The 21,308-nt window shown below is 58.6% G+C and overlaps 1 protein-coding gene across 1 annotated transcript in view; it reads right to left on the bottom strand.

The window, feature by feature from the left end:
• CELSR1 (cadherin EGF LAG seven-pass G-type receptor 1) overlaps positions 1–21,308 on the bottom strand; it is a 162,720-nt gene that overhangs the window by 40,945 nt on the left and 100,467 nt on the right. The window contains exons 9-20 of the mRNA XM_061125630.1: positions 19,744–19,910; positions 14,434–14,619; positions 13,347–13,460; positions 12,372–12,546; positions 11,638–11,779; positions 9,558–9,678; positions 7,753–7,936; positions 7,306–7,407; positions 6,611–6,705; positions 6,002–6,211; positions 4,676–4,859; positions 3,066–3,209 (exon numbers count right to left, since the gene is read on the bottom strand). Of these exons, the coding sequence (XP_060981613.1) occupies positions 3,066–3,209; positions 4,676–4,859; positions 6,002–6,211; positions 6,611–6,705; positions 7,306–7,407; positions 7,753–7,936; positions 9,558–9,678; positions 11,638–11,779; positions 12,372–12,546; positions 13,347–13,460; positions 14,434–14,619; positions 19,744–19,910 (1,824 nt within the window). The remainder of the gene's footprint in view (positions 1–3,065; positions 3,210–4,675; positions 4,860–6,001; positions 6,212–6,610; positions 6,706–7,305; positions 7,408–7,752; positions 7,937–9,557; positions 9,679–11,637; positions 11,780–12,371; positions 12,547–13,346; positions 13,461–14,433; positions 14,620–19,743; positions 19,911–21,308) is intronic.

Genomic DNA, 21,308 nt, shown 5'->3' with positions numbered 1-21,308 from the left:
TCTTCCTGGGCGGGGGTACACGGCGCAGGCTGTGGGCTTCTTGCGTGGAGGCCCTGGTGCCCCCAGGCTGGGGAACCCTGCCAGCCCCCCTGACTTGGGACAGACGCCGCCCTGTCGAGGGCGTGGACTGACAAGCTGAGGTAAGTGTCTTCACAGCAAGGGCATCTGCACGCTCTGCCCTCCTGCACGTCCCACGCAGGAGCCGACCCAGTCCTCCCCGAGTCTCTGCCGTCTGCTCCCGCGGCCAAGTGCCCCGGGCCCCCTCCTCCAGCAAGGCTGCCGCCTCCCGGGGGCATCATGTGAGAGGCCTGGTGGGGGCAGTGGACAGCGCCCCAAGGCATCAAGGTGGCCTCTCGGGAGCATGCCACGACCCCAGAGCACACACACCCCTTCCCCGTGTCTGCTCCTGGCCCCAGACGAATGGCTGAGTCTAAAGCCCCAGTTTCTTCCACAGCTGGCCCATCGCGTCTCCAACAATGGGCCAGCTGGAAAGCAGGTACTAGAGGCCCCACGTGGATGATGGATCCAGGGTTTCTGCACCCCAGTGGAACAGACAACACTCACCCATGTGGTCAGTGTCTGAGGAAGGAAGACATGGGCTTGGTGAAGCCCGAGGCGGGGGTGAGAGTGGACAGAGGCTTGGAGCCCCCCAGGGCCCAGGTGGTCACCCTGTGGGTGATGGGGCGGGGAGAAGGGCGTCTTCCAGGAGGAACACCTGAGCAGCTGGTAGGACACCGGGGGCCAGGGGGCTGGGCTGCACTCCGGGAAGCCCATCCACGAGGGTCTCACCCACATCTCAGGCTAAGGGAGCTTAGGGTCCCGGTCCTCAGCTTCCCGGCCACATGGCAAGTCAGGTGTCTGGGAAAGTGGCAGGCAGAGGCCGCAGAGGCCCGGGGGTGGGGAGGGGAATCTTATCAATAAGAGAATTGGTAGGTTTACTGCGAGGTGACAGTGCTGGTCAACTGACATTTTGGCAACTTAAGTAAATACCATATGGGATAAAGGCCACGTGCAGGGGGCCGGGGCGTCAGCTGGGGGCTTCCCAAGGACAGCAGGGAAGCAGGTACCGGAAGCTTCTCCCACAGAGTTTCCTAAAGCAAACAGCCTTGTGCCTATCCACTCCTGATGTCACAGGCCCCAAGAGAGGGTGACCCAGGGGCCAGTTCAGAGGCAGAAACGCTGATGCCCTCACAGAGAAAGAGCCTGACTTTAGGCTCAAGACACTAAGCTATACGCAGATACACATACACATAGCTCTCCATCCCACCTTATCTCGGGGGTTGCGTTTCAGGACCCTCCGTGGATGCCTGGAACCATAGAGAGTTTTTGACGTTGTTCAGTCACCCAGTCGTGTCCAACTCTTTGCAACCCCCTGGACGGCAGCACGCCAGGCCTCCCTGTCCCTCACTGCTCCTAGTTTGCCCAAATTCAGGTTCTCTGCATCAGTGATGCCGTCCAGTCATCTCACCCTCTGACGCCCTCTTCTCCTGCCCTAATCTTTCCCAGCATCAGGGACTTTTCCAATGAGTCAGCTGTTCACATCAGGTGACCAAAATACTGGAGCTTCAGCTTCAGCATCAGTCCTTCTGGTGATTATTCAGGGTTGATCTCCCTTAAGATTGACTGGTTTGATCTCCCTGCAGTCCAAGGGACTTTCAAGAGTCTTCTCCAGCACCATAGTTCAAAGGCATCAATTCTTCAGCGCTCTGCCTTCTTTATGGTACAGCTCTTATAACGGGACATGACCACTGGGAAGATCACAGCCTTGACTAGACAGACCTTTGTTGGCAGAGTAATGTCTCTGCTTTTCAACACACTCTCTAGGTTTGTCATTGCTTTCCTGCCAAGAAGCAATCATCTTCTGATTTCATGGCTGCAGTTACAGTGATTTTAGAGACAAGAAGAGGAAATCTGTCACCACTTTCACCTTCTTCTGTTTGCCATGAACTAATGGGGCCAGATGCCATGATCTTAGTTTTTTTAATATTTAGTCTTAAGTCTTACTACCAAACCCTATATCTTATATTTTTTCCCTATGCATGCATACAAAATTTAATTGGTAAATTAGCATATTAAAAAATTAATAGCAAATATCTGTGAGAGTAGGACCATAAACAAGGCTGAGCACCAAAGAACTGATGTTTTTGAAGTGTCGTGTTGGAGAAGACTCCTGAGAGTCCCCTAGACTGCAAGGAGATCCAACCAGTCCATCCTAAACGAAATCAATCCTAAATATTCATTGGAAGGGCCGTTGCTGAAGCTGAAGCTCCAATACTTTGACCCCCTGATGCGAAGAGACGATTCACTGGAAAAGACCCTGATGCTGGGAAAGATTGAAGGCAGGAGGAGAGGGGACGACAGAGGTGAGATGGTGGGGGAGGGTCAATGGGCATCACTGACTCAACGGACATGAGTTTGAGTAAACTCCGGGAAGTGGTGATGGACAAGGCAGCCTGGCGTGCCGCAGTCCATGGGGTCGCAGAGAGCTGGACACGACTGAACAACAACAATATCCTACATCAGTGTAAAACTTCAAAAGTTTTTAAGATGTCTGAATAATACCCATATAACTGACAAGACAAACTGACTAAAAAGGTTTCAAATTTTAAACTGTCCGTTACAGAATAGTACATAAGTCCCTATTTGGGGAGAGATGTTTTCAGCAGCTGGAGTGGATCTGTGAAAAATACTTTAAGAAAATTCGCCACGTTTAAGCTGCGCGGTTTTAGTGTTAACGTAGGACTGGAGAACTGCACACAGATGGCTCTGGTTGGTCTTCTGGGGGGTCGGGGAGGAGTCTAACGTTTCACATCCATGGAGAGGCAGCTTTTCACTGCACAAGGAAGACGGGCTCACACACAATGTGGGTGTTCACTCCGTCACCATGTTATAAATCAGCCAAATTTCTGCAAGGCATCCCCGTGGCTGACCTTCCCTCTGGGCCGGCAAACGCCGGGCTGCAGGGTGCAGGGCAGAGGGCCGGGGCCACCGCAGGCTGACCCGCTCCCCCCGTCCTCCCCCACCTGCCAGCCCCCGGGGGAGCCCCCATGTCTCATCAGCCTTACCTCTCCTCTCGGCTGGTTTGAAGAAGTCCTCCGAGAAGAAGACCGAGGACTCCAGGTCTTTGGGGACCTCGCCCCGGAGGTGCTCGAGCCGCGGCACGCGGGCTCCCGTGAAGTTCAGCTTGTCAAAGACGTCGACGGCAAGAACTGGGGGGTGGGGGGGACGCCATCACACGCGGCTCCCGACCCCCGCCGCGGAGAGCCCGCCCAGACCCCTGTCGCTTCCGAACGGCCCTGAAGGGCTGTCCCTGGTCATCATCCCCTTTGAATAGAACTGACGCCCACTTCTGGCTGAGTCAGACAGCTGGGGGCCTGACCTGGGGAGCTTCAGGAGGGGCGCCCCTCACCCCACCCCATGGGAGTGTCATTTCCCTGCAGCCATGTCCCTCCTGATGGTCACCCCTGCAGGCCCCAGGGTGAACCCCCAGGTCATGCTGCTGAGCTGTTTGATTCAACACCCCCTCTGTTAAGGGTAGCCTCAAGTCACTGCATAGGAAAGAGGGGTGCTCCCGCCCCGGCAGTCAGGGTCAGGGGCAGCAGGAGCCCTGAACGCGGGAGGCAGGGGCGGCTGGCCCCAGGGACTGGGAAAGTGGACAGGCTGGCCCAGCACAAGGAGCACCCAGGAGGACTCTCTCGGTCCAGGGCAGCGGGAGGGTCCCAACCCCAGAGCTTCAGGGGTGGACGCTGGGGGGTGTGCAGGCAGAGGGGCTGGGAGGCTCGGCCGGGACCTGCCTCTAGAAGGGGCTGGGGCGCAGCGGCTGCACCAGGCGCCCCTCAGGTGCCCGCGTCCTGTCTGCCCCGGGAGTCTGCAGGCCATTTCTGCTAGACCCTCTCCACAGACGGAGGCAGGGACCCCAGGCGCTCACCCTTCCCTCCTGCCCCAGTGATGACAGCGTCCCACGCCCTCCTCCACTCCAGCATCCCAGGTTCAGCGTCCCGGATGCTCAGCGTGAGCATCTGGTCAGCAGTGAGGGCCCCTCCCCGTGAGCCCGAGGGTCCACGACAGGGACGCCAGCTCTGGGTTAAGGGCTCAGCCCTCTGAAGACAGATGATCCCAGAAATTAAGGGGCGACTCCCAGGGAAGGGGCAGTGCCGGGGCCCTGCCTGAGGCCCCACAGGGGAGCTTAATAAACACAGGAGGGAGACCAGGAGCCCCGCGGGCAGGACGGCCCCCTCCAGCATCTCCGCCGCTCCGTCTGGGTGGGTGGGGCTGGCTCCACCATCAGGGTCGCTTCTCTAGGAAGGAAGCCGACTGTTTAAGCCTGGAGCCCAGAATAGCGCGTCCTGGGTCCCCGGGGTCCACAGGCATTGGCTGTGTGGATGGCTCAGCCCCCGGCCCGGCGCAGTAGGTGTGGGGGGCGGCATTCCCCTGCGCCTGCTACCAGCGGCCTGTCTCCGCCCCTCCAGGGTCTGCACCTCTGCCTGAGCCTGAAGGCTGGACCTGTGGCCAGACCCTCGAGCCCGCCTCCCCGGGCAGCCCCATCCCTATTTCTGCAAGGCCTGCGGACCACCAAGATCCTCCCTGCGTCGACCCGTCCCCGAGATGTGGCCAAGGGAGGCGGCACTGCAGACGGACCCTGGGGGTCCCCTGCCCTGCCGGGCCGCGGCCTCACCCATGTTGGCCGTGACGATGACGAAAGGCCGCAGGTATGTCCTCCGCAGGTTCCGGGCCACGTTGCTGAAATAGGCTTCAAAGCGCCTCAGCAGCTGTGCGGTGCCGGCCTCGCTCCGCTGGATCTGCTCCCAGGCGGCCCTGGTGGCTGGGGCCAGAAGGGCGCTGCCCGCCTGGACGACGTCCTGCTCAGACAGACAGACAGACAGGCAGCGCTCAGCTCACGAGTGGCCAGCCCGCGGGAGCCTGATTAAGGAGACAGGGCCGGGCTCTGGGGAGCCTTCAGGACCAGGCTGGGCCCAGACGGTCAGAGATGGGGAGAGACGCTGGGGTCTAACCTCTATGGTTGGGGAAGCCTTGCAGGGCTTCACCCCGAGATGCCCAGGGGAGAAGGCAGGCAGAGACGCCCCCTGGATACGTCGGCAACCCCACCCCACCAGGAGAGCCAGGCGTGGGGCCCCTGGCCACTGCTGAGCCCACAGGGACGCCCGGTGCGCTCCGGTTCAGGTGACGCCCCCTCCCCGAACACTGCAGATGAACGGGGGGCAGGGTGGCGAGGACTCGGGGTGGGGGGGGCATGACCCAGACTGAAGGCAGGATGAGAAACTTCTGTTTGCAAACCATTGGAAACGGGAACAAAACTCCCTTGGCCCAAACCCTCAGGCCTGGATTGAAATGCAGGTGACAGGACCTTCCAAGGCCCTGAGGACTCTGCACGGAGGTTCCCGGGGGCTCAGCACGGACAGGAAGGTTCCCCGGGGGCTCTGCGTGGACTGGGAGGCCTTAGAAGTAAAGCGGAAACACGAGGCAAGGCCAGCCACCCCCTGACACAAGAGCAGCTTATAGGCTAGATGAACGCATCTTCTCACTGATTATTCTCAACAGACGCTTCTTAGGGACCAAATACTGAACACAACGCAGGGCTGTCCCTAGGGGGACACCAGGCCACCTGAGATCGGGACCTCAGGGGCCGGGAGACCCCGGCGCCCACCTCTTACAGGCTGCGTGCCCTTGGCCCCCTGTGCCGCAGATTCCGAAACTGTAAAGCCGGGCAACAGTGGGCTCCACAGAGGATGAGTGTGGCAGTCAGCGGGCTGACTCAGGTGGACCACCCCGGACGCTGGTGTGCAAGCAGCATCACTGTCTTCCCCGTCAGGCCTGCTCCTAACCCTCACGAGCCCCCTTTCCTGCTCACTGAGCGGGCCTGAGCTCACATGGGGAAAGTGGGGTCTTGCCCCGAGGACACTGCACGCGCCGGCCGGTCACAGCCCCACCTGGACTCCGGGACGTGCGGGGGCAGGGGGCCCCGCGCCCGCCACCCCTCTACCTCGTGGAAGTCGGCGTCCCGCGTGGCTGCCAGCTCGAAGCCCTGCTGACTGCTCTCGTGCAGCAGGACGCGGCCCAGCAGCTGGTAGGCCGTCCGCACGTCGTTGCCGAAGAGCGCGGCCGTGTGCTGCGTGGCATTTCGCAGCGCCCGGGCCAGCCGCAGGGACCGCTCCCCGTCCATCCGCGTCTCGTTCCGGCTCAACTTCTCGTTCTGGGTCGGGGAGCAAGCACCACGTCGGCCCCGGGCCCTTCCCGGGACACAGGGCCCGTCGCTTTCCAGTGGAAACCCCCTTCTCAGGGAAGAAGTTTAAAAAACCCCCAGACCCCCAGATGGCCATGGCACACTCAGAAGGAGGGTGTGTCAGGCTCCAAAGCACCTGGAGAAAGAGCCCAGGTGGACGAGGACCAGGGCAGGGTGCGGGGAGCCCAAACCCGGGGACCCCGAGTCTGCAGACCCAGACGCGGGCCGGGGTCTGGAAAGGGAGGAGGAGACGGCCGCCCAGGGGCCCCAACAGACGTGCGGCCCTGGGCCTCGGCCGGCCTGGGACCACGCGATCCCGGGGGCCTGGACGCCCAGCGCCCTCCCGCGCGTCCCCAGGGTGCAGCCTACCATGGCTTTGAGGTCCATGAAGGAGACAGTGGTGCAGTTAAAGAGCTCTGGGGGCAGCCAGCCCTTCTCCCCGCTGCAGTGCCGGACCGCGTTTCCTAGGGAGCAGGGAAGGACTCGTCGAGCCCAAAAGCTGACTTGTGAACCAACCCCTGGCTGGCCCAGGGCCCGCGGGTGCCGTAGCCATGAAGCCAACACCACTCTTCCCTCAGGTCTGGGGCCATGCCCACATCTGCCCGACATTCACAACCTTACAATTGACCTGGGCTGCTCAGTTACTACGGGTGGGCAGCTGAGCAAGTCCATGAAAAGATAAATCAGCTGGGTGGTCTCTGGAGCGCCCACCGTGTCCACGGGACTGCCCTGGATCCCACTCGGGGCTGGCGCTTTCTGCATCATCTCACTGGACCTTCCGGGCCTCTCGAGGTGTGGGTGCAGGCATCACCTCCATCTCACCAAGAGACCCCCCCAACCCTCCCACCACTGTGCTCTTCACATTTTCCATGTGCTCTTTCCAGGTTTTGCCATTTACGACTGACGAAAAAGTTATCTTATTCCCTGGCACTTTGGCTAAAGGAACTCTTTGAACATGGAACATCCGGTAAGCTCCGATGCCTTGGCCAGCCCTCCCGCGACCCCCATGCCATTGATCGTCCTGCCTGGAATGGATGCCAAGGGCCACACCCCGTGGTACTTACCCACAGACCCTTTGGGGCACGGCACCGCAGCTGGCTGCCCGAACTTGGTCTGTGGCCACCATATGCCAGCCTCAAACGCTCTGGGGCATCCGTTGTAGATCACTGGGGACAGAGGGGAGAGGCGCTCAGCCTGGCCCACAGGTGTGTGGTGCTCCCCGCACGCTCCTCCCAGAAGGGAGCCCAGCCCCACTGAGAACCGGACCCCACGCGCCTCCACCACGGCTGTGAGAACCGGGGAGGGGGACAGCGGTGCTGACCCACGCCTCCTGGAGGGCCAGCCGCTAGAAAGCCAAGCAGACAGAATATGACCACAAGGCTGTTGGGCACCCCACCGTGCCCCAGGAGAGTGCAGTGCATGTATGCACACCCCTCACCGCCCCCCCAGAGGCAGATACACAGTGGCCTGTCCCTGCCACACGGCCTGAGCGGGTCGAGGGCGATGCAGACCTTCGCAGCCGAGGACGGTGACCTCGGCGAAAGGGTTGTCGCAGCGGTTGCACTGGCGCCCGATGACCCCGGGCTTGCAGCTGCACTGGCCGCTGTCCATGTCGCAGACGCGGCTGTGGGAGCCGTGCGGGAAGCAGTCACAGGGCAGGCAGGTGTCCTGCCCCGGGGGCCTGTAGTAATTCTCCTGCGGGAGCCAGAAGCAGAGCCTGGATGTCAGCGCCGCAGAGGCCCTGCCCCTGGACGTGTCCTGAGTGACGTCAGAGTTCCAGCCCGGCCGGCCGGCCTAACAGCTGCCGTCCACCCACGGCCTCCAGGCCGATGGCACCTGGGACCCCGCACTAGATGGGGCAGGGGGTCCTCCCTCACATCTCAGCAAGTGCTAACTGTGGGCCAGCTTCTGTCCTAAAGAGGATCTGAGACTCAGTGGCGATCTATGCACTAGGGTACCAGGGCGGCTGATGGAGTTTTTTTTTTAATTGTAAGAAATTTAGGAGCTGTCTGAACATCTGTCATGGGGCAGGTCGGGGTGATGGTCAAGAACACAGGCTTCGGTTTTGGAAAGTCCTGGATTGATGCCCAGCTGGGTGGTTCACGGGCCACAGTGCTTTTGGCAGATCACTCAGTCCCCGGAGGTCCACGGGTCGCCAGCTGGAACCTGGGATAGGCGGTGACCTGGGCAACCCATGGCCCGGGACACAGTGACACAGGCTTCCGTGTCAGGCAGGGACATGGAACTGTCCCCTGGGAGTTCCAACTGCATGCCTTCAGGGGCTGCAGGGGGCACTACACGTGAGCAGTCACTCTGGGAGGGGACACGGATGTCACTATCACCATTCACAGTCCTTTCTGCATTTGCTGTAACTTTTTATGAAAAAAAAAAAAAAAAAACCTAGGCATGTTTTCCCCGAGTACCCTCCCCACTTCCCCTCTGCCCTGCTCCCCACCGAGGCTACGACCCCATCTACCACCACGTGGCTTGCGTGGTCCTGCTCTGCTGGGGCCCTTGTGATTCTTCAGACCCCAAGCAACACGCAGACGTCAGACAGAGCGCCAAAGGCTGCAGAGAGCCCCGTGAGGGCAGGGTCCCTTCCTGGGTCAGCAGGCCCGGCCACCAGACGGCGCGTCCCTCCCAGCAGCTACTGTTACGGACAGACCTTCCCTTTGGGATTCAAGTTACTGGCAGCTCACGGCAGTTGTTGACACAATATTCTGAAGGTACGTGGTGATTTCCAGGAGGCCAAGGGGGCCGGGGTTCCACGTGATTTGGGCTGAGAACACAGGCCGTGGGTGAGGGCGACAGGTATCCAAGGCGGGGGGAGTGGGCAATGCTAGCCATATTTATTTACTTATATTTTTAAAAGATGTTTTATGTGGGCCATTTTTTAGTCTTTACTGAATCTGTTACAATATTACTTCTGTTTTATGTTTTGGCTTTCTGGCCATGGGGCACATGGGATCTTAGTTCCCTGACCAGGCATTGAACCCATACTGTCCACATTGAAAGGCTAAGTCTTAACCACTGGACTGCTGCCAAGGAAAGTCCCGAGCCACCAGGAAAGTCCCTCATATTTTGAATGTTGGTCATTGCTGGGTGGTTTGATAAAAGTCCCGAAAAATGGTCAACCGGGGAGAACCATGGCTGCTGCTGAAGATGAGCCAAACTCACGGAAACGTCTCAGCTTCCGAGGGCCGCGTGTGGGGCTGAGCCGGCAGGCCTGGGGTACTCAGGGTGAGCGCCGGGCTCTTGTGCAGGTGGACACGTGTGCCCGCCCCGCCCCCCCGGGCCCACGGGCTGCAGGCCTCACCTTGCACTGGCACTGCCCGCTGGTCTTGTTGCAGTCGGGGTCGAAGCCTTTGCTGACTGCACAGCGGCAAGGCCCGCACACGGGGTTCCCCCACCAGCCTCTGGGGCACGGAAGGTCGATTCTGTTGGGAAATCAGACAGCCGTGGAAGGTATGTAACTGCCCCTTTTTGGAACCAGAGGGAGGTTGGAGGCCTGGGCCCCGACTGGCCTGGATCTGGGCACCCCCCACCCCTGTGAGTGGTCCGTTTCCCCCTGCTGGCCTCGACTGAAGGCCTTAGCTTTTCATGAGCTATGCCCAGCCTTCAGGGGCCCAAGTCTGGAAGGGGTCACCTACAACACTGCTATTTCAGTGGTTTGCCCACTTTTCCCTTCCCCCGGGAAGACACAGGTGATGCCCCAACCCAGCCTCCCATGAGCACCATGTCAGCAGGTTCACACTGCCCAGCAGCCCCACCAGGACGCCTGGCCCAAAGGGAGGGTGACAACCACCCATTCATGCCAGGCTGGCTCTCCGTGACCCAGTGCCACCCAACACACGTGTCCTTCAGGCTCCACAAAATGAAAGCCTGCCCTATGTTTACTATCCTGGCTGATGGCTTTCCATCCGCCGGCCCACCAGCCGTCAACCCCTCCTTCTCACCCGTTCACCTAACCAGCAGTTATTAAGTACCGACTGTGTACACATTGGGGGACTACAAACGACCGGGACGGGGTGGGGCTCCAGTCTGCTGTTCACGGATCTGCATCGACAGGGTGGGGACCCCAGAGCCGTGGCATCCTGCCCCTTCCCCCTGCCGTGTCAGCCCGGCCCTACGGGCAACGCCAGGCCTCAGGGACACCACACGGCCTCCCAGCTGGTGCCCTGGCCTCTGGCTTCCACTGCTGGAGCCACATTCCACCCGAGAGTCGGAGGCTCTCTGACACCCAGTCTCGATCCCCCCCACTGCTTTCCTGCGGGGCCCCTGTGGCCTCCACAAAGCTGAGCCCTGTTCCCAGTTTGCGGGCAGGCCCTCCACTCAGGCCTGGGAGTCTCCCCAGCCCAGAAGCTGCCTGGGACAGCAGGCGTCAGCTCTGCCCAGGACTGACTGACCCTCTGAGCTGCTCAGGCCTCATCCCATCACTGCTCGCCGGCTCTGCCCTCTGCTGTGCCCCCTGGAATGCCCCGCCCTTCGGCCCCCCTGACCATCCCACCGTCACCCGGCAGGCTGGGCGGTGCCGAGTGCATCCCGCCCACGGCCGGGGTGACAGCACACACTGGTGCCCAGCGGGCAGAAGAGCGAGGTCCCTGCCGGGTAGAGCAGGCTGGCACCCACACGGCTCCCGCACCGTGTGGCCGGCACTGGCCCGGGACCACCAGCCGCGACTGCACCACCTCTCAAAGGGGCTGGGGTCTGGCGTGTGCAGAGCCCGCGGCCCCTACCTGTGAGGCCCACACTCCTGGGCTCCGGGGGCCGGGAGAGCGCGGCGCCCCCAGTGGACGACGCAGAGCAGAGTCGATTACGACCCCCGATTCGAAAGGTAAAGCGTTTTCTGTAGTTACACTCGCCTTCCCACATCGCAGCCCCTGCCTGCTCTGTGCTCAGCTGGGCTCTGGATAAACGAGCTCCACTGTGCGTTTGTGGGGCTGAAACAAGCTCAGCAGGGGTTGGTGAGAGATGCCCAGTTGGATTCTCATTTATTTCACACCAAAGTGGAAAACACGTCCTTGTTATCCAGAACCATATGTTGTTGTTGATTAGTCCCTTAGTCATGTCTGACTCTTTGCGATCCCACAGACTATAGGCCACCAGGCTCGCCTGTCCATGGGATTCTCCAGGCAAGAATACTGGAGTGGGTTGCCATTTCCTCCTCCAGGAGATCTTCCCAACCCAGGGATCGAACCCACATCTCCTATGTCTCCTGCATCGGAGGTAGATTCGGTACCGCTGAGCCACCTGGGAAGGCTTTTAAATGCTGTAATGAAGCTATTGTAAACTCACTGAGTGGTCATGAAGGGAGAATCAGATGGAGGGGATCAAACGGTACCACGCCTACTTGGGGTTCAGAAACGAAGGGCCCGCCGCCGGCGGGGAACGCTCACCTGTTCTCGCAGTACTGCCCGTAGTGGCCGGACCCACACTCGCACACGTAGCCGCGCGGGGACTCGGGGCTGTGCACGCAGGCCGCCACGTGCCTGCAGGGGTTCATGTGACACGCGTCCACACACCTCCTCCCGAAGTACCCTGTGGGGACAGGCCAGCGTTACCCCACTCCGGGACCCGCCTCACACCGCAGGTCCGCGTTCCGCTGGGGTGGAGGTGGGGGGAGACCCTCTGCGCGAGGCTGCGTTCGCAATCTGCAGCCGCCCCGAGACCCCCTTTCCAGGCTGCTCTTCAGAGGAAAGCCACAGAGGCCCTCGGAGTCATGGGAAGCTCGGACGCTCAGGGGGTCCGACCTGGAAACACGGAGGACAGGGCCTCCCAGGCTGCCCGGGGGCGGCGGAGGCTGGGGGAGCTGGCGGTACCAGCCAAGCATGACCTCGACAGTCAGAGGCGAGCACCCAACGTATTATTTGCAAACGTGTGCCTTTCACTCCCGCTCCCTCTATCAGTACGCGCCCGGAAGATACACCCGGGAGCATCCCTGCTGCAGGTGAAGATGAGACAGCACAGGGGCCCCTCCTCAGTCACAAGACACCACTCCGGGCACCACAGACCCGCAGAGAGCTGATGGCGGAACCAGCGCCCGGCTCGGCGTGCCTTGGTGGGTTAAAGCACCGAAGGCGCCGCCCCCCTGCGGACGGGCGGGTGCAGGCAGGGCCGGGTGGGTGCCCACCTCTGTCACACTCGCAGGCATAGCCGTCCCAGGTGTTGCGGCAGCGGCTGTGGGGAGGGCAGGGGCCGGAGGAGCAGGGGTCCTCCACCTCACAGCCGTCCTTCACCCTGACCTTGAGGGCGTCGTTCATGTTCAGCGTGGCGATGTTGGTGGCCGTCTCCCCCATTCTGACTCCCTGCGTTTCATAAAGGGGGGCCCAGAGTCAGTCTCGCAGGGCTGGAGGAACCCCCAAAAGGGAACCAGGGGTGAAGAGAACCCCAGATTCTCTTGGGTCCCTTGCTGCAAAAGTGAGGCCAGGATGCAGGCACTGCCGCCCCTCCCTAGGTGTGGACCCCAGGACGGGGTTCAGGCCGCCTGGGATGAAGACGGAATAATTCCATGTTCTGATAATTCCATGGGGGGGGGTCACGGAGGGAGCATGAAGCAGAGCAGCTGCTGGAGATGGAGGGCAGGGTGGCTCCCGGGAGAAGCGGGTGGGCATGCAGGGGGTGTCCAGAGGGGAGGCGACGTGCAAGGCACCGTGGGGCCAGAACGGAGGTGCAAGGGCACAGGGGCAGGCGCGAAGGGCTGTTGCCTGCAGTGGGAGGCTGGGGGCGGGCGGACACGAGCGGGGAATCGCTATTAACAGCTCCCTCGGGCTGCCGGTCTAGGGGACGGCCGTGGGGCCGGTCCAGGTGAGGATGGGGGCTGCTGCAGGCAGCCAGAGGGAGGCTCTGGACGGGACATGAAGGCAGGGCTGCAGGTGGATGGTGGGGTAGCTGGGGGCGGGGTGTGCAGAACTCGAGGGGAGGCAGGGAGGAAGAGGGCTGTAGGTGGGAAACAGGATCTGCTCAAGTTGGGTGGGCAATTAGACAAGTGAACTCGTTTTCTGAAAACTAGCAGGACGATCAATGACACTAACGGCGGTGCCGGCCGCCCCTGAGGCCGCCGTGGAGGCCCAGGGCCGGGGTCGGGGAGGGCGCGCGTGCGGGGTACCTGCATGCAGCCCCGGAAGCCGCGGCGCACGGACACCTTGTCTTCAGACACGCCCCCCACGACGAGGCTTCTCATCCGCAGCCCAGGAAGCTGGTTCCCGATCTGCATTGTGTCCTGTGCAAAGAGAGGGGTTGGGCCACTGCCTGCAGACACCCGGCTGGGAAGGGCGCACTCAGAGGCTGAAACCCAGCCACGCTGGGCCCTCCCCACGGCCTGGGGGGCGTCCCTGCCTCACACAGGGGGCCACTCAGCCATTTCCATGGACAGCACGGCTGTGTATGTGTGAGACGGGCGGGGTGCGGGGAGCAGCCGGAGGACACGGTCCTTGTCCCAGCCCGGCCAAGGTGGACGGCTGAGGGACGTGGGCCACCCTCCTACTTCCGTCGTGGGCACCGCCAATGAGCCACTGTGTAAGAAAGCTCGATAAACTAGAAAACGTCAAACTCATCCGTGGTGGCAGGAAACTAGGAAAGTCTCAGCCGGATCCTCAAGCTCAGAACACGGCAGCTGTTCATTCCCAGAACCAGGTGCGGGAAGAGCCTGGACTCCAAGAGTTCTTAGGAATCACAGGGGAGCCCCTCAGTGTGTGGGGGTCCCCTCGACACACCTCCGGTCACCTGGCTCACACCCTGCAGATCCAGCCTTCTCTGAGTCACCTGCCTGGCATGCCACCTGCCCAGCTGGGACAGGTGTACCTCTCCGGGACCCCTCAGCCCCCTCCGGCACCTCGGCTGCATGGCTCCCCCCACGCAGGTCCATCTCTGTACCCCAGAGACAGAGCACAGAACGGCTGTGGCTCAGGCCAGCTTTGCTACAAGAAACCAAAGCTGGAGGCACGGCTGGCAGCCACGCGGGGACACACAGCTGGACCGAGTCCAGTTCCTGACACCGGGAGCTGACCATCTAGGCAGGGACGAGGTGCAGGCGCCCAGGACCCCAGCATAAGGAGGAACAGGAGACCCGAATTCAGGGGAGCCCAGAAAGCACTTGTCCAAAGCCACAAGCACCAGGCCCCTGGCGGGGTCCCCCCGCATCCCCGCAGGCCCGGGGAGGGGTCCGTCCCAAAGAGGCTGCAGAGGCCCCTCACCTGGTCCAGGCCGTAGTCCAGGGTCATGACTGCCAGGTACTTGATGTCTTTGCCCTCCTTGGCACTCTTCAACTCGATCAGCAGGTGGTGCCATTCCCCGTCGGTCACGCGTGACCTGGACAGCTGCATGGACACCACGTCCGAGGCGCCGTGGGACACCTCGAACTGGACATGGCTGTTCAGGATCTGCAGGACGGGAAGAGCAATGGGGATCGGGGCGATGATGACAAGGTACAAACCGCACTGCAGTCTCTTAAGGAACAAAGCCACGCCAACAGGCTCACCGCAGGGCACTGAGTCACAGGCGGGCTTAAACATCGGGCAACGTCTAATTTGCTGTTGCTGTCACACGTTCCAGAATCACGTGCCTTCTTCTATGGTGAAGTGAAGTGAAGGGAAAGTCGCGCAGTCGTGTCCGACTCTTTGCGACCCCATGGACTATACAGTCCATGGAATTCTCCAGGCCAGAATCCTGGAGTGGGTAGCCGTTCCCTTCTCCAGGGGATATTCCCAACCCAGGGATTGAACCCAGGGTCTCCCTCATTACAGGCGGATTCTTTACCAACTGAGCCGTGAGGGAAGCCCAAGAACATTGGAGTGGGTAGCCTATCCCTTCTCCAGCAGATCTTCTGGACCCAGGAATCAAACCAGGGTCTCCTGCATTGCAGGCAGATTCTTTACCTACTGAGCAACTAGGTCAGCCCTTCTTCTATGGTAAGAAGCGTCAAATATTAGAAGAGATCAAGTAAGATGGAGCCCACTGGACTTAAGTATCGGGAACAATCACAGATTCTGGTGACTACTGGGCTCTTATTTTTGGATGTAAATGTTTCATTTTATGGGATAAGATTCAGGCCACCATGTTCAAATGTATGTAGGAAAAGACAGAAGTCAGCATGGTAACTGGCCTCAGATGTTCATGTTTTAAGAAAACATAGCTGGGGCAATGCTGAGATCATGGTTCCCTTTCTGAGATCATGGAATGCTGAGATCATGGAACCCCTTTCACATGGTTCCCAGTGAAGGACTGGGCAGTTTGGACCAGCCGGCCTCCTGAGCACACCCGGGATAATGAGGCAAAATCTTAAAGCACAGCTGTCCGAGGCACCAGTGACCCAAGCCACTGCAAGTGACAGAAGCACAACCAGGCAGAAAATGGGGATCCGAAGAAATGAGCTCAGTGCCTGGCCATACGGCTGTCAGAGGGTTCTGGGAGGAACCGCTGAGGTTGAGAGCTGTGCGAAGCTTTCTTGGCTCATGGGCCTGGGAGGAAAGGAAGTGGAATTCTGAGCCTGCCCAGGGTGAGGGCTGCAACCAGAAGCAAACATAGGGGATAATGGCACCACCATCCTAGTTTCAAACTGTCTCTCGCTTTTCAACATGATGTCCAACATTCAATCAAAAACAACCAAGTACATGAGGAGAGAGGACAGTGTCTTAAAATAGACTCATGGGAATCCAGACGAGAGAACCATCAGACACAGACAGGAAAATAGTAATGGGACCCACGGAGCTTTCAAGGAGACTGATTCAGGTACCAGCAGACTTTTATCTCTGGATGCATGCATTCCTTGTTTCATGAGATAAGACTCAAGCTACCATGTTTAAATACAGTAAGATTGTAAATCAACTACACTTCCAAAAATACATATTAGAAATCTAAAAAAACAGTGTTGTAACTAACCTAACTTCAAATTAAATACAGAGCACATAAAAAAAAAATACTATTAGTGCACTGCTTAATATAAGGAACCTGAAATATAAGAAACAGAAATGTTGAAAGGAGAAAGATAGAAAAAGATACATCACATAAACACCAACAAAAGCTAGCATAGCTATATTAACAGGAGACAAAGTAGATTCCAAGGCAAAAATAACTGTGAAAGATAAAGAGGATTTTCATTGTGATAACAGAGTCAATATTCCAGAAAGATAAAACAATCCTAAAATTGTATGCACCTAATAACACAGCCTAATAACATCACCCAGAGCCAGACATTCTACAGAGTGAAGTCACGTGGGCCTTAGGAAGCCCTGTTGCTAATAAAGCTAGCAGATGTAATGGAAATTCCAGTAGAACTACTCAAAACCCTAAAGGATGATGCCATCAAGGTATTGCACTCAATATGTCAGCAAATCTGAAAGACCCTGAAGTGGGCATAGGACTGGAAAAGATCAATCCTCACCCCAGTTCCCAAGAAGGGTAGTACTGAACATCAGACAACTGCACTCATCTTCCACGCTAGTAAGGTCATGCTTAAACTCTTACATGCTAGGCTTCAGCCTTACGTGAACCAAGAACTTCCAAGCTGGGTTTAGAAAGGAAGGGGAACCAGAGATCAAATTGCCAGCATTCACTGGATTATAGAGAAAGCTAGGGAATTCCAGAAAAACATCTACCTCTGTTTCAGCGACTACACGAAAGCCTTTGACCGTGTGGATCATAACAAACTGGAAAGCTCTTAAAGAGATGGGAATACCAGACCATCTTACCTGCCTCCTGAGAAACAACAGTTAGAACCCTGTGTGGAACAACTGGTTGATTTAAGATTGAGAAAGGAGTACCGCAGGGCTGTCTGCACTCACCCTGTTTGTTTAACCTCTACACTGAGCACATCATGAGAAACGCTGGGCTGGGTGAGTAACAGGCTGGAATCAAGATAGGCGGGAGAAACATCAATCACCTCAGATATGCTGATGATACCATGCTAATGGCAGAAAGTGAAGAGGAACTAAAGAACCTCTTGATGAGGGTGAAGGAGGAGAGTGAAAGAGCCGGCTTAAGACTAAATATTAAAAAAACTAAGATCGTGGCATCCGGTCCCATTACTTCATGGCAAACAGAATGGGAAAATGTGGAAGGAGTGACAGATTTCCTCTTCTTGGGCTCTAAAATCACTGTGAATGGTGACTGCAGCCATGAAATCAGAAGACGATTGCTTCTTGGCAGGAAAGCGATGACAAACCTAGACAGTGTGTTGGAAAGCAGACACATTACTCTGCTGACAAAGGTCCATATAGTCAAGGCTACAGTCTTCTAGCAGTCACATATGGTTGGAGAGCTGGACCATAAAGAAGGCAGAAGCCAAAGAATTGATGCCTTCAAACTGTGGTGCTGGAGATGACTCCTGATGTCATTGGACATCTCCTTGGACAGCAAGGAGATCAAACCAGCCAATCTTAAGGGAAATCAACCCTGAATACTGAGATACTGGAATACTGAATACTGGAAGGACTGATGCTGAAGCTGAAGCTCCAGTATCTTGGCCATCTGAGGCAAACAACCGACTCACTGGGAAAGTCGCTGATGCTGGGAAAGATAGAGCGCAAAAGGAGAAGAGGGCATCAGAGGATGAGATGGCTGGACGGCATCACCGAGGCAATGGAAGTGAACTTGGGCAAACTCTGGGAGAAGGTGAGGGACAGGGAGCCGGGCGTGCTGCAGTCCATGAGGTCACAAAGAGTCGGATACGACTGGGCAACTAAACAACGGCAACATAGCCTCCAGATCTACAAAGCAAAGATGGACAGACCTAGAGGGAGTGAGACATAAGCCACAACCAAGGCTGGAGACTCTTGACTCACCTCTCTCAGTAACTGAGTGAACACGCCCTAAATCAATAAGGACAGAAAAAATTTGAATGCTCCATGAACACACGTCACCTACTTGACATACACAGAAAACTACAGAACACAACTGCAGTGTACATATTTTTTTTTCAAGTATAGGTAGAACATTCACAAAAATCACCAAATGCAGGGCTCAAAAGCAAGTCTCAACACATTCCAAAGGTCTGAAATCACACAGCGAACGTTCTCTGTCCTGCAGTAAAAACAAGAACAAAATGGTTGAAAACACCACCTGTTTGCTGACTGAGAGAGATGCTTACCAATACCCGATGGGCCAAAGAAGAAACCTTGATGGAAAACAGAAAATGTGCTTAGCTGATTATAAAGACAAGGCAACTAATAACGTACTTCGCTTTTCAGTCTTAACTGAGAGTCAACCGAAGGAGACAATTTTTCACCTTTTCATATTTTGTTTCCTTTTGTTTCACAGAAGCCTGAGTCAACTCATTAAACTTGCCTGGCCAATCTCTCTCGCTGTCCTTGCTAACAAAACCCAGAAGCCAGCAGCTCCACAATGAAATGACGTATGTCCACCAACAAAAGCAACACCTGCAGAATGATCCCGGGGCATTGGCAGTAGCTGCTTGCCACCTGAGGTCTGTCACCGGACTTAGGAGAGTGTTCAGCAGCAGCCAAGTGAGTCCCACTTGACAATGAGGTGGATTTAGGGCGCCTAAGAGCAATCAGCCAAATTGTTTGGGCTGCAAGACAACTCTGTACCTTGTCTGGGCCACTGCAGAGGCTGGGAACACCGCTGAGGCTGCCCGAAAGCCCACAGGCTGCGGGAGGCCTGCATTCCACAAGCGTCGTGTGGAAACAGCTATAATCCCCAGCTGACCAGCTTTTGGGAACGGCCCTGGGGCGGCCTTCTGGGTGGCCACCAGGGTCTGGAAGATCCCCCCTGCTGCCCTGAGGTCACCACCTTTGCCACCCAGCCTTCCACAGGGAGGCGCTGGCCACAGTTCCTGGCAGAAACCCTTTGCGTTTGAATTAGCTACCCAGACCTCAATTACTCAGACAATACGGGAGTCTGTGGCTTTGGGTGTTGTTCCATTGAAAGCATATTTTTTTCCGACAGCGACCCCACTGCCAGTGACAACCTGTGAGCGCCCACTCATCACCTGAATCAGCCAATTTAATTTGTTCCAACAGCAAAACCACCACAGAGGGAAACCCCATCCCCGGGCAGAATAGTGCCTGCCATGTTCTGGCCCAGCGCTGGCTTCTGGGGCCGCCTGGTAAATGGATACAATTCCTGGTTAATAAGGGGAAAACAACGGTGGCTGTAATTACGGGGGAGGTACACACTGCACCTTCAGTGTGACCTGAACGGGCCTGCGCTGGAGACACATCTGAGCAGGGACCCGGGGAGGGGGTGAGCGGCAGGTGGGGGGTGGGGGGCAGGCGGGAAAGGAGAAGGGGGCTCCCTGCCAGCTCCAAGCCCCCAGCCCCCACCCAGGCAGCGTTGTCAGGCTGACTGATCTGATGCTGGGCGCTGGGTGGTCACATTCTCCTGGTCCTTCACGGGGAGGACCACCAGCGGCGTGGGCAGAGAGAAGTGACCAGGCGAGGGCAGTGGGAAGGCCTGGCTTCAGGGCAGACAGCCCCAGCCTCTGGTTGCCTCACGTGGGTGCACACCTGTCCCGCACACACCCGGGGTGGGACGGGGCTCTCGCTCACCTGGAGATGGAGCCGGGAGGACACGCCCGCCGTGGCCTCCATCAGCACGCCCTCCTCCTTCCTCGTCCGGAACATGAGCCCCAGGTACCAGGGCACGGAGATGGTGATGTCCAGGTCGCTCCAGGACACGACGCTCTCCCCGCTAAAGCGCTGGGGGTGGGGCATGGCTGTGGACACAGACATGGGCTCCTCGCATCAGAAGGCCCAAGAGTCCGTTTCATCAGCAGAGGGTGGGACAGGGCCCCCCGGAGGGGGAGGGGAGAAACCCTGGGCCTTTCTTATTTTAATGCAGAACTGATCTCAGACTTCCACTTTAGAGCACTCGCCCTCCGAGTCCAGGAGCCCTGGACTCTGCAGAAACCTCCTCTCACCCCCCACAACACGGGCCACCCTCCTGGAGAGTGAGGTTCGGGCCTGGGGGTTCTCAAGCAGGCCCGTGTGTGGGAAGGGGCTCGCAGGCAGAGCGGGACAGCCCGGGACCCTTGGGCTCAGTGGGGGGCCTGAGAGCCTAGTCTATCTGCCGCCCCCACCCCCGACACACACCAGCTGGGTGGGGAACCCAGGGCAGGGACAGGGGCCGTGGGGAGGGCGGTCTCCTGGTGGGACCCTGGGAGCCTGCAGTGAACCCTGCACACACACCTCAACCCTCAGCCTGACCTCCCCCACCCCGCCGTCAGCTGGCGTCTGGGGTGGATTTCCAACCCCGAGGCACAAGGGCGACTGTTCTCTCCTCCTGGTGATGGGCACAGAGGTGGGAAGGCTGCCGGCCAGCTGAGGGTTCCCAGATGGTTTGGGGGGGCCCAGCAGCCTCCTCCAAATTGTGACACTTAGGAAAACTGTGGGTGCCAGACAGACCGGTGGGCGGGGTGACGCTGAGCCAACCCAGCTTCGCCACTCTGCCTCCAGACTCCTGCGTATCACAGGCTTCAGGGCCCCTCCCAGAACATCCCCCAGGTCCCAGGTGGGCCCGCGGCCATCACCAGGAGGTGCTGAACAGCACGGGGCACGCCAGGCGGAGGCCGCCTCTGGGGGCGCCTGAGCCCCGCCAGCACCGGCGTCTGCTTCCTGCTCTCAGGAACCCAGACCCCAGCGGCTGTTTGCTCTGGCACAGTCGGAGCCAGGCTCTCGGCCTCCATAACAGGAACTCCAAGGGCACCGGCGGCCCGATGGCGCTGCGTCCCCCAGGGGCCTCTGCCCCTCCCCGTGACCCGAGCTTCCTGGTCGTGGCGATCAGCTGGGGCTGGACCTAACCAGCCACGGGGCTCGCACGGGCCACGCCCACCTGCTACACGGAAAACAGCCCTTTGGGGTCCTGACCAGTGACTGCGTCCCAGACAAGGACTGCGGTCGTAACACGACGGCTCAGCTCCCATGTCATGCGTCTCAGCTCCATTGCTGCGGCCCTGGGCAGGGTGGGCCGCCCAGCATAGGTGGGCTGCCAGCTAGATCCACCCTCTTGCCCGCATTGTGAACTTTGCTCCCCTAGAGAACATCCCATCAAAGGTCCGGCCTATTTCTGCTCATCAGCTCCTTAGAGAATCTCAGGGAAGCTGTGGTCCCCACTC

The sequence above is a fragment of the Dama dama genome, chromosome 22, assembly GCF_033118175.1.
Source record: "Dama dama isolate Ldn47 chromosome 22, ASM3311817v1, whole genome shotgun sequence".
NCBI classification, from domain to species: domain Eukaryota; kingdom Metazoa; phylum Chordata; class Mammalia; order Artiodactyla; family Cervidae; genus Dama; species Dama dama.
The sequence above is the reverse complement of the archived record's forward strand: the minus strand, read 5'-3'. Positions and strand labels throughout refer to the sequence as shown.